This window comes from Mobula hypostoma, chromosome 25 (assembly GCF_963921235.1).
Source record: "Mobula hypostoma chromosome 25, sMobHyp1.1, whole genome shotgun sequence".
NCBI classification, from domain to species: domain Eukaryota; kingdom Metazoa; phylum Chordata; class Chondrichthyes; order Myliobatiformes; family Myliobatidae; genus Mobula; species Mobula hypostoma.
This window is the reverse complement of record NC_086121.1, coordinates 14607917-14623764: the sequence shown is the minus strand read 5'-3', so window position 1 is coordinate 14623764 and position 15848 is coordinate 14607917. Positions and strand designations below refer to the sequence as shown.

General features: G+C 39.1%; 1 protein-coding gene across 2 annotated transcripts in view; it reads right to left on the bottom strand.

Moving 5' to 3' along the window:
• Nucleotides 1-15848, bottom strand: part of prkcz (protein kinase C, zeta) — a 395150-nt gene that overhangs the window by 155920 nt on the left and 223382 nt on the right. For both annotated transcript variants that reach the window (XM_063033456.1, XM_063033457.1), the window contains 3 exons: nucleotides 14482-14613; nucleotides 12402-12483; nucleotides 3822-3880 (listed from right to left, as the gene is read on the bottom strand). In XM_063033456.1, the coding sequence (XP_062889526.1) occupies nucleotides 3822-3880; nucleotides 12402-12483; nucleotides 14482-14613 (273 nt within the window). The remainder of the gene's footprint in view (nucleotides 1-3821; nucleotides 3881-12401; nucleotides 12484-14481; nucleotides 14614-15848) is intronic.

Here is a 15848-nt window from a genome sequence, read left to right as displayed (position 1 = left end):
GAACGCTACTCTCACCTAGTCCCACCGACCTGCACTCAGCCCATAACCCTCCATTCCTTCCCTGTCCATATACCTATCCAATTTTTCTTTAAATGATAATATCGAACCTGCATCTACCACTTCTACTGGAAGTTCGTTCAACACTTTCTTCAAGCTCCCCTATCCTCCTCCCCTGATAATTGACTTATCACTATATTCATGCGAGGAAACTATGCGCTGTGTGTTTAATATTAAATTCATTAGATAAACCTTTTAATAAAAGAAATTGAATGGATTAGCCACTTATCATCTATATTCCAGTCATGATTAACACCTTCCCCCAAACAGAATCGCCAAAAACGATTTGTAGAAAAAAATCGGCACGTACATGCATGTGCAAGTCACGCATGCACACACGGGTGCCCGTGCAAGGCTTCATGGTCATGATAGTCTTTCTTGGAGTAAACACAATGTATTTAACTGCTACTCTTGTCCGTTGGCAACCCTACCTGTGCCCCCCCCCACCACTGGGTTGGCCGGTCCGCAAGAATATTGTCAATAATAAACCGGTCCGCAGTACAAAAAAGGTTGGGGACTCCTGCATTAAAGCAAACAGTTTTTACTCCAGATCAGATGTAACACAAAAAACACAATAAGATGAAGAACAGGATAATAAAAACATAATAAACATAAATACATAAGATAGCTTATATACATAGATTAATTGTATGTACATAAAGTGATGCTAGGTCCAGGAATGCCTGTGTATAAGGTGACCCTGACAGGAAGTGATCAGGTTGTGGTGGTGTGGGGGGGGGTATAGTAGAACGGCTTAGTGGGTGGAGGTATTGATCAGCCTCAAACAAGAGAAAATCTGCAGATGCTGGAAATCCAAAGTAACACACACACACCAAGTGTTGGAGGAACTCAGCAGGCCAGGCAGCACCTATGGAAAAGAGTAAACAGTTGATGTTTTGGGCCGAGACCCTTCATCAGAACTGGAGAAAAAGGATGAGAAGTTAAAATAAGGTGGGGAGGAGAGGAAGATATACAAGATAGTAGGTGATAGGTGAAACTGGGGGGGGGGTGAAGTGAAGAGTTGGGAAATTGATTGGTGAAAGAGATAAAGGGCTGGAAAAGGGGAAATCTGATGGGAGAGGACAGAAGATCATGGAAGTAGGGTAAGGGGGAGGAGGAGCACTAGAGGGAAGTGATAAGGTAAGAGAGGGAAATGGGAATGGGGAATGGTGTAGTGTGGGGGACATTACCAGAAGTTCAAGAAATCTATGTTCATGCCATCAGGTTGGAGGCTACCCAAATGAAGTATAAAGTGTTGCTCCTCCAACTTGAGTGTGGCCTCATCATGGTAGAAGAGGAGGTCATGGATTAACACGTCGGAATGGGAATGGGAAGTGGAATTAAAATGGGTAGCCACTGGGAGATCCCGGTTTTCTGATGGACAAAGTGTAGGTGCTTGGCGAAGCGATCTCCCAATCTATGTGGGGTCTCACCGATATACAGGAGGCCACACCGGGAACACTGGATACAGTAGGTGACCCTAAAAGACTCACAGGTGAAGTGTCACCTCACCTGAAAGCACTGTTTAGGACCCTGAGGAGGTGTAAAGCAAGTGTATCACATGTTCTGCTTGCAAGGTTAAGCGCCAGGAGGGAGATCAGTAGGGAGGGACAAATGGACAAGGCAGTCGCATAGGGAGCCATCCCCGCAGAAAGCAGAAAGTGGGAATGGGAAAGATGCGCTTGGTGGTGGAATCCTGTTTCAGATGGTGGAAGTTAAGGAGAACTATGTGCTGGCCACAGAAGCTGGTGGGGTGGTAGGTGAGGCCAAGAGGAATCCTATCCCTAGTGGGGTGGCGGGAAGATGGGGAGAGGTCAGACATTCACAAAATGGAAGAGATGCGGTTGAGGGCAGCATTGATAGTGGAGAAAGGCAAGAGGCTTTTTATTCTAGAGCTAAAGTGGTGTTCTCCTTCTTCAAAGAAAGGAGCTTCCCTTCCACCACCATCAGTCCATGAGCCTTTTAGGGAAAGGCCAGCAAAACTGAACAGAATATTCCGGGTATAATTTACCAGAACCCTAAATAATTGCACAAGTATGTCCTTACTCCCATTATTAAATCCTCAAGCAATAAATATACTATTTACCTTCCTTATTTCTTACGCATCTGCATGTTGGTTTTCAGAGATTTGCATACAAAGGCATCAAGATTCCTTTGAACATTAACATTCCCCAATCCCTCATTGTTTAAAGAAATATTCTTCCCTTTTGTCCACCAACATGCACAAATTTCATACTTCTATGCATTATATTGCATTTAACACCTTGTTGCCCACTCACTCAGCTAGTCTATTCCCACTCTTTGCCTCTTGCCAATCAACGACACTTGCAGTATGCGAGAAGTTCAAGAGTGTCATGGGGCAGGAGTGATTGAAGTGTGGATTTTCAGAAGGCCTTTGACAAGGTGCCACACATGAGACTCCTAAACAAGTTAGGAGCTCATGGTATTACAGAAAAGATACTAACATGGATAGATCGTTGGCTGATTGGTAGGAGGCAAAGAGTGGGAATAAAGGGAGCCTTTTCTAGTTGGTTGCTGGTGACTAGTTGGCGTTGGAACTGCTTCTTTTTACTTTATATGTCAATGATTTGGATGATGGAATTGATGGCTTTGTGGCCAGTTTGGCAGATGATGTGAAGATAGGTGGAGGGACAAGGAGTGTTGAGGAAGTCGAGAGGCTGCAGAAGGACTTGGACAGACTAGGAGAATATGCAAAGAAGTGACAGATGGAATACAGTGTCAGGAAGTGTATGGTCATGCACGTTGGTAGAAGAAATAAAAGGGTAAAATATTTTCTAAATGGAGAGAAAATACTAAATCTGAGGCATAAAGCACCCTGGGAGACCTCGTGCAGGGTTCCCTACAGGATAATTTGCAGCTTGAGCCAGTGGTGAGGAAGGTAAATGCAATGTTAGCATTCATTTTGAAAGGACTAGAATATAAAACAAGGATGTAATGTTGAGGCTTTATAACGCACCAGTGAGGCTTCAACTGAAGTATTCTGAGCAGTTTTGGGCCCCTTCTCTAAGAAAGGATGTTTTATCATATGAGAAGCATTTGATGGCTCTGAGCCTGTACTCATTGGAATTCTGACGAATGAGGGGGGGAATCTCATTGAAACTTATCAAATGTTGAAAGGCCTCAACAGTATGGATGTGGAGAGGCTGTTTCCTATGGTGGGGGAGTCTAGGACCAGAGGACACAGTCTCAAAGTAGAGGGACATCCTTTTAGAACAGAGATGAAGAGGAATTCCTTTAGCCAGAGAGTTTTGAATATGGAATTCTGTGGAAATCTATGGTGGCTATGGAGGCCATGTCATTGGGTATATTTAAGGCAAAGGTCGATAGACTCTTGATTAGTCAGGGCACAAAGAGTAATGGGAGGAAGGCAGGAGATAGGGACTGAGGGGGAAATGGATCAGCCATGATGAAATGGTGGAGCAGACTTGATGGGCCAAATGACCTAATTCTGTTCCTATACCTTATGGTCTTGTGGTGTACATTCAAACATACTTCCTTGCATTAGTTAACAGGATATAAACAGTGACCATTCTCCTTCTCCTTACTAGCTCAATGCTGCGGAAGAATCATTATAACCATAATCGTAATTACAGAATTATAACTAACCAAACAAATAGCAGAATTAACTTTGAATCAATGTGAATTCAGGATCTAAGCACCACATCAGTCTGAATATTTCCAAAAAAATTGAGCTGACAGAAATATACATAATTTATAAGTTCATGACTGATTGCAGAACCTACCTCTGAATCATCTGTGACCTTGTCTAATTTAGTCCGATTATGTGGCAGATATGGTACAACTGTAAAGGAAAAGGAAACATTTTATTGGACTGGCCTGAATTTTGATTTTTACAAAATAAGTCTCTCAAATGACACTGAGAGAAAGAAAAACACAAACTCTTGAAGTAGAATTTGAAAATGTTAATCAAGTTTGTCACTGATGAAAGGTTGACCTAAATGTAACCCGTTATGTCTTTACTTCATCAACAAAAAAAACAAAAAGCCCAAAATACATATTCCCTGACAAACCACATTGGAATTTTGCATGCATCACCGAGTTTATCTCACGTTCTTCTAAACAACCAGTGTGTACATTGCCTGTCAGCTTACTCTGTCCTTATATGTCAACCCCACAACCACCTCAACCCCAAGAATCACTGTAATGAACCCAGAATCAACCTTACTGAGACTTCTGCAATACCATGGTGCTAGAAGTCAAATAGATAGTTTGACACTGCTGTTGATCAGAGTTCGAGGTGCTTTTGTTAATTATCACATACTGATTGCTTGAATGTTGTCTTTGTCTTGCTGCGTGGTAGTATAGATCACTTATTTCCTGAAGATTGCAAATGGAACTGAGCATCCCTTCCTCTGATTATTGCAGAGAAGCAAGGACACTAATGAAGCATCACACAGATAATTAATTTATGATAATCCTAAGTGACTAGTACAGTGATGTTTCATGTCTGGAATGATGAACCTCCAACAACCATAACCATCTTCCTTTATGCAGGATGATGACAGCATCCATTGAGCACCTTCCTGATGATGTCCACTGACTTTTCCAGTCTTCATGATTCAGGATCATTCATATATTAGCCCGATATCAAGGTAGCCTTTCTCACATCACCTCTGAAGTTCAGCTGTTTTTTCATGTTTGGCATATTTACACCAAGGCTATATTGAGCTTTAGAATCGAGCAGTCCTGTTAAAATTCAAAGTGAATAGACAGCAGATGATCAATTGAGTGGATTATAATCCCAGAATTGTGGTGGGTACAATTCTGCTGCTGCCACTTCACTTTATGAGCAACTAATTTTATATTGCCAGTTCTGTTCAGCTTAACCCATTTAGTATGTTGGTAGTGCCACACCACACATGCATGAGATCCACAGAATGTCCAGGCGTGCTATGTCTCTTCTTTCAGAAATATAATTTTTATTCATGAAATATGCAGTAACACTATCGGGATATATCACTATCCTCTTTCACTTATGAAACCATTCACTCAAAAATGCATCCAACTTTTTGTAGGTTTGGTATTCAAGCCTAGAGCTACAACAGCAACTATTGTGGAAATTATAACATTGAGGGAGTAATCAATAAATAAGGTGAACAAAGCATTAATATTTCTTTAAATTTTTCTAATGATGCGACGCATGGTTACGGTTAGGGAAAGATAAGGTTTGTTTTGAATGTAATTAACATTAGAAAGGCAAACCGGATCATCTGAGACTGATTCTGCTAAACTAAGTATTTGAGTAAAGCTAAGAAAATGAAAAAATATTTTAAGGTGATTATACTCAAGGATAGCCCAATTACCCTAGTTTAGATGGAGTTAAAAGGTTATATGGGGTGTAAAATAGCAGATGCATTTGACCACAAGAACCAATAAAATCAGCTGCTTAACCGGCCCTTGTAAAAGAATTGAAGGAGAAAAACTAAGTACAGATTAATAGATATTCACTGTTCACATGAAATGATGGGAGCAGAACAATGTGAAAACAACATCATCTATGTCTTAAGAGATCCTAAGCTATAAACTAGTAATCAACCTGATAAGCACTGTACATATTTTGCATCTAATAAAAAAAATACTGGATTTGCTTATCTTTGTCTTGTCCAAGAATTGAGCCAGTTTTACACAAGTCTCCTCAATATTAAAACAGGAGTCTGCTTTCATGATGACTCTGTAGTGGTTACTTCTACCAATAATGTCATAGATTGACACAGCAGCAAGAGAGTTCAAGCAAGTTTTATCCCTCACATCAGTTCTTCCACCATGTGCTGCAGGTGCCAGTCTGGCAACTATCATCTTCAGAATGACCAGTCATTGGGGAGTGCTAAAAAGCCAAATAGAAGGACTTTGAAATTCCCCCATCAGAACAAATCTTGTGTATTAGTTATGCTCAATGTTACTTCAAAATATTATTTAATGTGCAAAAACAGGATAAATCATCTGGAGAAAGATAGATAGTGATAAGGAGAAGGTACCTTTGCCAATATCTAACCCAACACCAGAAGTGTCCTTGATTTCCTATGCCATTTCCCCACCGTAAATAATTGTTCGGCCACCTTTATCGTTGGTCCCCTACCACAGGACATGCTGAAGGATTGTGAAAGTTTTGTTTGTTTGCCCACCCCGAATACATTACCTCATACTTACCAGAAAGAATTCTAGTACTTATCCACAACTATCATTCAGCAAAATGCATTTATTTTTCCTCAGTAACAACAAATATTAGAATCATATGCAAGTTTCTTAATTATGGCTTCTATATTTAAATCTAAATAATTGACTTGACATATAAAAAGCAAGAGACCTGGCACACAGTCCTCTAAACACCACTGCAAACAGCCTTTGAGTCACTAAAACACCTGCCATCTATTAAAGCCGGTTTCCTTTCACTATGCCAATTTTGATCTAGCTTGTTAACTTCCGATAGATTCCATATCTTAATATTTCCATTCCATACTTGTGAAATCAAGTATTTCAATTTACTCCATGAACTACATTGTCTTTATCATTTACTTCGTTTGAGATGGCTGAGGCAATATGTTATTCAGAACCGTTTTCAATCCTCCTTTGCCATGTGTTTTCAGCCTCTAAGACCCTATTCTTGGTTATCTTCTTCCCCTTTAAGTAATTACAAAGGTATTGTTTGTTACTCACTAATATTATTTAAAGTAATCACTTTCCTTTTCCACTTTCCCTTAATTCCATCTCTGCATTTTCTCTGCCCTTCTATGCTTTCAGCAGAAACAAAATTCATTTTGTGCTGGGATAACTGCAGTCTTCTTGCTCTATCCTGTTGACAGCTTATACTGTATACATAGACTGACTGTACATACATAAAGTGACATTAGGTGAAGGAGTATTTGCACATAAGGTGACTGACATGAAATGATAAAGTGACAAAGTGACTCTTGGCAAGAGGAGCTCTTCTATGTAGCAGCAAGACATGTGAAAACAGTAGGACATTGACTGTGTCAATGTATTATGAGTTGTCATCTACACTTGCAAGGTAACTCATTACCTGAAAGCCCTGTGATGAAACAATAAAAAATATTACAGCTGTACAAATCATGATATCCTGGTAATCATGGTGAGAAAATAGATTTAGGTGAAAGAAATGGCAAATGAAATGGAACAAAGGTTTTCTGGGCATGGGAAAAAGAATAACCTTTATGATTATACATTAAAAGGTAGTAAGCTCACAAATCTAACCAAAAGAGTTTTAACATGGTGAATTTGTAGAAATGTTTTCTCATGGGAGAGAATATAGAACTAGGAATTATCATCTAAACTAAAGGGGCGGCCCATTTGAAATGAAGCGATGTTTTTCTCCCTAGGGCTGTGGAACCCTTTTCCGCAAAGGGCAGTGGGACCTTCATCTTTGGAAATTTAAAGGCAGAGCTAGATTTATCATTAATAAGAGATCAAAAACTACAATTAGATTAGCATGATCGTGTTAAATTGTAAGGGAAGATCAAGGATTTGAATAGTCCTTTTCCTCCTACTAGCTTGTATGTTAACACAATGAGAATCAGTCAACTTATTTTCTGACGTAATCTTATTATCCACAAGAGGTCCCCAGAGGACAACACCAAATTACTTCCTTACCCATCAAAAATGAACAGTATTAATATACAGTACATTGATTGTCACATCACTGTCAAATGCAGCTCAATATTTGATACATCTATCCATGTTGTTAATCTTCTGTGTTTTGATCAAAACTTTGTGGAGAATAAATGTTTATTTTTAATCTACATTCAGTTGGAACTTTATTAGGTACAAGAATGGAAGCCACCAATGTGTTCTTCTGCTGCTGTAACCCATCCACTTCAAGGTTCAACGTGTTGTGCATTCAAAGATACTCTTCTGCACACCACTGTTATAATATTTGAGTTATTGTTCCTTTCTGTCAGCTTGAACCAACCTGGAAATCTCCTCTGACCTCTCTCATTAGCAAGATGTTTTTGTATCTCATATCATTCTCTGTAAACCTTAGAGCACGCTTTTTCAAACTTCTTGCCCTGGAGAAACCCTTTAAATAATTTTCAGGTCTCAGGGAACCCTGCATAAAAATTATTAAATCTACAGCTCCTACTACATTAGTGTGATTAGTAAGTTGTAGATATAATAATCCAAAAAATAATTGTCAATGCTCTTTTGAGTAGAGAATGAATTTTTAGTCAAATTTTCTTGAAAAAGAACAGGTAGTGAAGCTTGGCTTACCTTTCTTGAAATTAATCTCTTTCTTTGCTTTTCATAAATTTTAAAAACTCATAAGGCAAACCTAATAAATTTCTGTTAAATAACTAGCTTAAGCCAAAATGAAATTTAATTTTTCTAAAGGTAGGCTCGGTAGATTTAATTTAAATAAAGGTTGTAAATTGATTTTAATTCATGCTATTTACAACAGGAAAATTTATTGGTGTTAAATAGTAAAGTTACTAAAAACTATAAGCCAAAACAATACAAATAAGAATATAGTGTAAGACACAATTTCATACAAGGCTTTGAAAAAACACTTTCTTACTAAGTGACATGGTCAGGCTGAAATATAAGCATAGCATGTGAAACCTGTGCTTGTGCTTTGCTGCACAAATACTAAATTCTGGGTCGAACTTGAGATCAGCACACATGGATTTCACCTTCAACTGAAATGAGGTGATCTCTATCCTTTCTCTTAAGGCTTGTTAAATAGGGAAAAGCTTCCTTGCACATGCAAGAAGTTGAAACTGCAGCAAAATGTTTATTGCTTTCCTATGAATGGCAGGATACTCTTCTTTCACGGAAATCCAGAGCATCCAGGGGTAGGTCAGTAAATTTCATCTTGAGTGCACAATCAGACTGCACCTCACAAAGTTCTTCCTCTTCTTTCAAAGTCAAGTTCTCAGGCTGAACAGAAGATTCAGAGAAAGAGTCCCTCACCCAGTCATACACTTGTGTTGAAAAGAGGAAAAATACTGTTCATTTTGTTCAGCAGTTCTTCCAGGTGGTTTTCAATAAGACTCGACACTTTCTGATCCTTTCTTACTCTACAGCCCAAGCAGCAGTGGAAACATTTCAAGATTTCCTTTTGCAACATGATTTTTCCAAAGATTCAGTTTCCTTTTAAATCCAAGAAAATTTGTCACTTGAAGTCAAAACATTTTCTCCAGGACCTCGCAGAGACTTGTTCAACTGGTTCGTATGATGAAAAATGTCTGCTGAGTAGGCGAGTTCCTGCAACCATTCTTCAACTTCAAAGCACTCAGCAAAATCTAGCCTACTATTTTTTTTGAAAGTACTCCTGCAAATCACCTTTCAGCTCAAATACCCTGTTGAGAACTCTTCCTCTGCTAAGCCACTGGATTTCTGTATGTAGCCAAAGATTGCTATGTTCATTGTCGTGGTTTTTACAGTCTTTAAAAACATTCTCGAGTGAACTGGTCTTTGTTTAATAAAGTTAACCATTTTTTGTAGCATCATCCAGAACTTCTATCATTTCATCTCCAAGAGTTTTTGACCTCAGCACCTCTCTATGAAGAAAGCAGTGTCAGGATTTTTTTACAAGAGAAACAAAACCTCTCATGGAGGCAACCATTGATGGGGCACCATCAGTACAGATGTCAACACAGTTCCTCCAAGATAGACCTTTTGTTTCCAGTTATGAAGACAAAACTTTAAATACATCTTGGCCTTTGCTTGTTTCAGGCAGCTCTTTGCAACAGAAGAAGTTTTCTTGAATTTCACCATCATTTACAAACCTTACAAATGCTACAACATGACATTTATTGGTGAAATCTGTTCACTCATTAACCTGGATAGAGAAGCTGTTGTTTTTCTATTTATCACACAAAACCTTTTCAGCATCCTGTGACATGTTATCAATACATTGACTTAATAGTACTGTTTGAGGGTGGCTGCCTTCTCGCCCGAACAATGACTATGCAAGAGCCCATTCTCAAACTACTAAATAGGGACAACTATGCTCTTCTCACACACACAGAAGATCGCTACAGGCTACAGTCACAGTTCACCAAGGCTGCAAGGGCTTTTGGGTTAATGGTCAGTCTGAAGAAAACAATGATCCTCCACTGGAGGCCCCCTCATGGCATTTACCACCCACCTCAGATCATCACTGACAACCACCTTCCCACCATGGCTGAGCAGTTTACCTACTTGGGCAGCATCATCTCTAAGGATGCTATGGTAGTAATGGACTTTGACAACCGACTCGCCAGAGCAGTGCCTTCAGGTGCCTCCAGAAACATCTGTGGAAGAACCACTAGCTGCGTCTTTCCACAAAAATCCAGGTGTACAGGGCTGCCGTTGTCACAACACTGCTATATAGCTCTGAAGCTTGGGTCTTGAGCTGCAAGCAAACCCAGTTGCTCGAGTGTGTCCAGCAGTTTTGCCTTCGCTCCATCATGGGTATCAGCTGGCAGAATTGTGTTTCCACCAACAAGGTCCTGGTGAAGGTTTAACTTCCAAGCATTGAAACCACTTTGCTGATCAGGCAGCTCCGCCGGCCAGGCCACATGTCTCACATGGACAACTCCAGGTTACCGAAAGCAAGAGAGATCATGGTGCCTTGCACAAGAGGTATAAAGACCAACTAAAGCAGCAGCTCTCTCAGGCAAATATCAAGGTCAACGAATGGCAGCAGCTAGCTTGTGATAGAGACCACTGGTGAATGCTGATCCGCAGCACAGCCAAGAATTTTGAGGAATCCAAAGACCGACTGCTGAGGAGAAGAGGAGATGCAGGAAGGATCCTACTACCCAAGCGCCTGCATCCCAGCTGTTCTGGTCCTGGTTATGTGATCAATGATGCCAGGCAGGCAGACTCTGAGGAGTATTGCTAATGGCTGGGGTCACCTGTCTTGTAAAGACACTGCTCAGAAGAAGGCAATGGCAAACTACTTCTGCAGAAAAATTTGCCAAGAACAATCACGGTCAAGACTTTGATCACCCACATCACAGGACACAGCACATAATAATGATGATGATAATGATGATAATGCTTGTAACTTTATAAGCATCTATAAGGTCAACCTCAGCCTCTAACATTCCAGTGAGGATAAACCTGGTTTATCCAATCTCTCCTTTTAACCACTGACAAAATCTTGCTGACTCTCTTTTGCAGTCTTTCTATTACTATCACATTTTTCCTATTGATGCATATACTGCTGTATTTTTAGACAACTTCTTACACTAGCAATGATTCCACCAATTTTCATGTCACTTGCAAGCTTAGTATTCATTCCTCCTACATTCTCCTTTCTGGTCCTGAGGAAGGGTCTTGGCCTGAAGCATCATCTGTTTATTCCTCTCATAGATGCTGTCTGATTTACTGAACTCCTCTAGCATTTTGTGTGTGTGGCTCAAAAATCTTAGCACCAATCTATGTGACATGCTATCAGCAAAAAAAAAGCCAGCTACCACTACACCCTGCCTCCAAGCACCCAGACAGGTCTAAATCCAGTTTGCCAACATCCCTTGTGCCTAAACCTTCTGAACCAGTCTGCTAGGTACCACTCTACGATTTTGTTCTCATCAATTTTTCTAGTTCATCTCTTCAAAAAATAATATGGATGTAACAAACATTTATTATTTTAAACAAACAATAGAACACAATCACAATAACAACAATATTTATTGTTGGTTGAAAAAATGTGAAATTATGCCTAGACAGGAAACTCCTCAAAATGAAAACAACAAAAATAAATTTGGTCTTTTTGAAGTGATTCAGGTAGAGCAATAGGAAGCCTGGATTCCTTCACACCTTGTATCTACCTCATTAAAGTTGATTGCTGGTACAGACAAACCAAATATTTCTTTATTACTTGTTACTTCAATTCTGAACATCTTCAGAGATAATCAGTTTTTCTTTTGTGAAATAATATTCTTCAACATAGTATATTACTCTGATTTATTTGACTTTCAATTCCCTGCACAATAAAATTCATATAAAACAATGCATTTGCCTAGTACATTAAAACACACCAAGGAGCACTAGTAATGATAAATTCGAGGGATAATAGTGGAACTCACAAGTATTGCCATATCAAATATGAACAAACTTTTTTCAAAATATATTTTTAATCAAATCTGTCATTCATCTGAAAGAGGGCCTTGAATGCAGTGAAATGGAATAGACTACTTTGAGTATACACTGTCAGCAACTAGCATCCCAAGGACAACTGTTACAGTTTTTCATAAATTTGGCTCATGTTAAACCATATGAACAATAGTGCAGATTTTCTTTTTTTTTTGTTTTGGCAGACTAAATGCTCAACCATAAAAGCCTTTGAATTGAAAACTTACTTCCATCGGGATCTTCTGAAGGGATGTCAACTTCATCAGGCTTGTCTTCAATTGGGGGTTCCGGGGAAGGCATGGCCGGATCCTTACCATTAAAAAAGGAGGCAGAACAAAGTTATGTATATGATGGAACAGATTGCTACAAATTTAACCTCCGTGTTTGGACTCCAGGCTGGTGAGTACTTAGGGCTCATAATGAGAATTTAAAAAATTTCAATGTACCAGGTTGTGAAAACATGAGTGCAAAATAGCAAGGCAGTTTAACAGTAGTAAAAAGAGAACAGATTTCCTCATAGCAGCACTTAGAAAAAATACACTATTTTTATCACATCATAGAATCTCTTCAACACTGTACTCACTTATAAAATGACTAGACATACAAAACTTGGTACACTATTACAACCTCTTTTCTCATAGCTCAGGTTCATCCATTGTTCAAAAATTGAAATTTATGATATAGAGTTGTACTGAAAGAGAAGCACAATCAAGTACAACAGTTCATTTGCTGCTAAACATTAACGCAGTTTGATGTTATAAGAGACACTATCTAGGTTCCAATGGAAAACAGTGAAATTGTTTAGCGTTTTGTGAGAAAACGTGGAATAGTAATGAAGTCATAGTTCCATGAATGATCCCATCCATGGCTTGCCAAAACTCGATATACAAGTAAAAAAGACAAAAACATGCATCAAAATATCTTAACTAACATAAACAATCATAAGACAATTTAGGCATCCACATCCATGCAACCCCACTCCCCTTCTCTTTATTCCCATATATCCCTACACTTAATTCTTGCTCACATACCCATCAACTCCCTTTAGATTTCTTTTTGCCATTAACCATTATTAAGGGATAATTTCTAGTGGCCAATTAACCTACCAGCATGTAGGAGGAAACAAGAACATGTGGTGAAAATTCATGGGGAGAAGGGCATACTTCACGTTAATACTATTCAACAACAGAATCAAACAAGGATCCCTGTTGCTGTAAGGCAACTATGTGAATGTACTGGTGAACCGCCTTGATGAACTTCCGGTGAAGGAATTGCCATACTGCTGTTGGAAATTGATTTGGAAAATATAAAGCCAGATATAACAAAATGGTGATATGTTTTCAAGTACAGATGGTGATGACTTTGGATGGGAAAGTACAGCTGAGGCATTTCCATGCATTCCTTCATGGGGATCGCTGATTTGGGAAGTATTGTAGCCATGCTAGGTAATTTCATTTTGCAGATGATAAACACTTAAGGCACAGTATACAGCAGTATACTGTATACTGGGGTAGTGGAATGTAGTAATTTAAGCATACCACTTTATTCTGTATTGAGCTTTGTGTTGGAGTCACCTGGGAAATGCCATTATCCTCCTAATGAGCTTTGTAAATAGTGGAAAGGCTTAGGAAAGTCAGGAAGAGAGTCACCACAGAATGCCCCAGTTCTAACCTCTTCCTGTAGCAACATTATGTATTTCATTAACTTTCTGATTATTGACAATTTGTGCATTCATATTCATCACATAACTAAACAGTCACAACACGTGCAAACACTATGGTCAAAGATTTTCTTCTTCTTTGGCTTGACAGCCTTACAAATCAACTTTAGCACAAGTAATGCTGCCTTGAATGTAACACAAAAGTACAAAACAGTGTGATCCTGAAAACTTCATGGTTTGAAGTGGTTAGTAACATATCACCAATGTCTATATTCTTCAATGATCGAATATTGGAACAAACCAATTTCTTCTGAAAAAAGAAATTCTTTCCTTCTCAGAATATAATTTTTAATGTATTCATGGAAGCATTTAATTTAGTGGTTTTATAATAAAAAAGGAAAGACAAATTAAAATACACAGAAGAAGCCTCTTGGGTTAAATGACTACTTCTGTGCTCCAAATTTTAATAATTTGATGATTTAATGGGTTAGTCTTGAAGCAGTGAATCACATAACTGATGAAGTCTGCAGTCAGACATATTTCTTCCCTTTACCCATAAGATGCAAAGTTGGAAAGAACATGCAGAACAAAAGTATATTTAACCGATGAAATGAAATATCTACTATTGGGAATATTTTATGACTTACCATATGCCTTTGGCAGGTCAAAGGAACAAGTCTGTGGCAACGTTTATGGACCAACAACTTGCAGTTGATACACTTGTAACCCTGCCTGCTTAGACCCCATATCCTTTCACTGCAGTATCCACAGTAGGCCTTCTGTGAATAAGAAAACAATTAGCACACATTTTAGTACAAAGTTATTCATTGTCATTTCCATTATTACTTGTATTTTTGTTCTTTACATGTTAGCCTTTCTATAGCCATTGTTGATGGCAAATTAGCATAGGAAAATATCTCTCTGGTATCTTCCCCCAACTTCTCAGTCTTGAAGAAGGATCTCGGCCCAAAACATCAACCATCTATTCATTTCTACAGATGCTGCCTGATCTGCTGAATTCCTCCAGAACTTAAAAAAGTATGTATTTATTGACTGATTGATTGATTGATTGATTGATTGATTGATTCACATAGAGTGCAAATTAGGCCCTTCTGACACTTCGAGCCATGCCGCCCAGCAATCCTCCAATTTAATCCTAGCCTAATCACAGGACAACTTACAATGAGCAATTAATCTATTGAACAGTACATCTTTGGACTGTAGGAGGAAACTGGAGCACCCGGAGGAAACCGAAGCGGTCACGGGAAGAACGTACACTCTCCTTACAGGAAGCAGCAGGAAATGAACCCAGGCACTGGTTCTGTAGAGCATTGTGCTAGCCACTACCTACCATACCACCTCATTTTGTGTGCGTTGCTTTGGATTTCCAGCATCTGCAGATTTTCTCGTGTTTACAGCAAAATTTCTATTGCACTTGACTGGAGCACCAAGACACTAATAATTTCATAAGTTCAAAAATTATCAAGGCTGGACCCCATGCCTCCTTACTTTCTGAATAAGCCTTGCATGGGTAACCTTATCAAATGCCTTACTGAAATCCATATACACTACATCCACTGCTCTACCTTCATCAATGTGTTTTGTTACATCCTTAAAGAATTCAATCAGGCTCGTAAGGCATGACCTGTCCTTGACAAAGCCATGCCGACTATCCATAATCAGATCACGTCTGTCCAAATGCTCATAAATCCTGTATCTCAGGATCTTCTCCAACAACTTGCCAACCACTGAAATAAGACTCACTGGTCTGTAATTTCCTGGGTTATCCTTACTCCCTTTCTTGAACAAGGAAAAACATTTGCAACCCTCCAATCCCCTGATACTTCTACCGTTCCTACTGATGATACAAAGATCATCGCCAGAGGCTCTGCAATCTCCTCCCTTGATTCCCACAGTGACCTGGGGTATATCTTGTCTGGTTCCAGTGACTTACCTATCTTAATGCTTTTCAAAAGCTGCAGCACATCCTCTTTCTTACTGTCTACATGTTCAA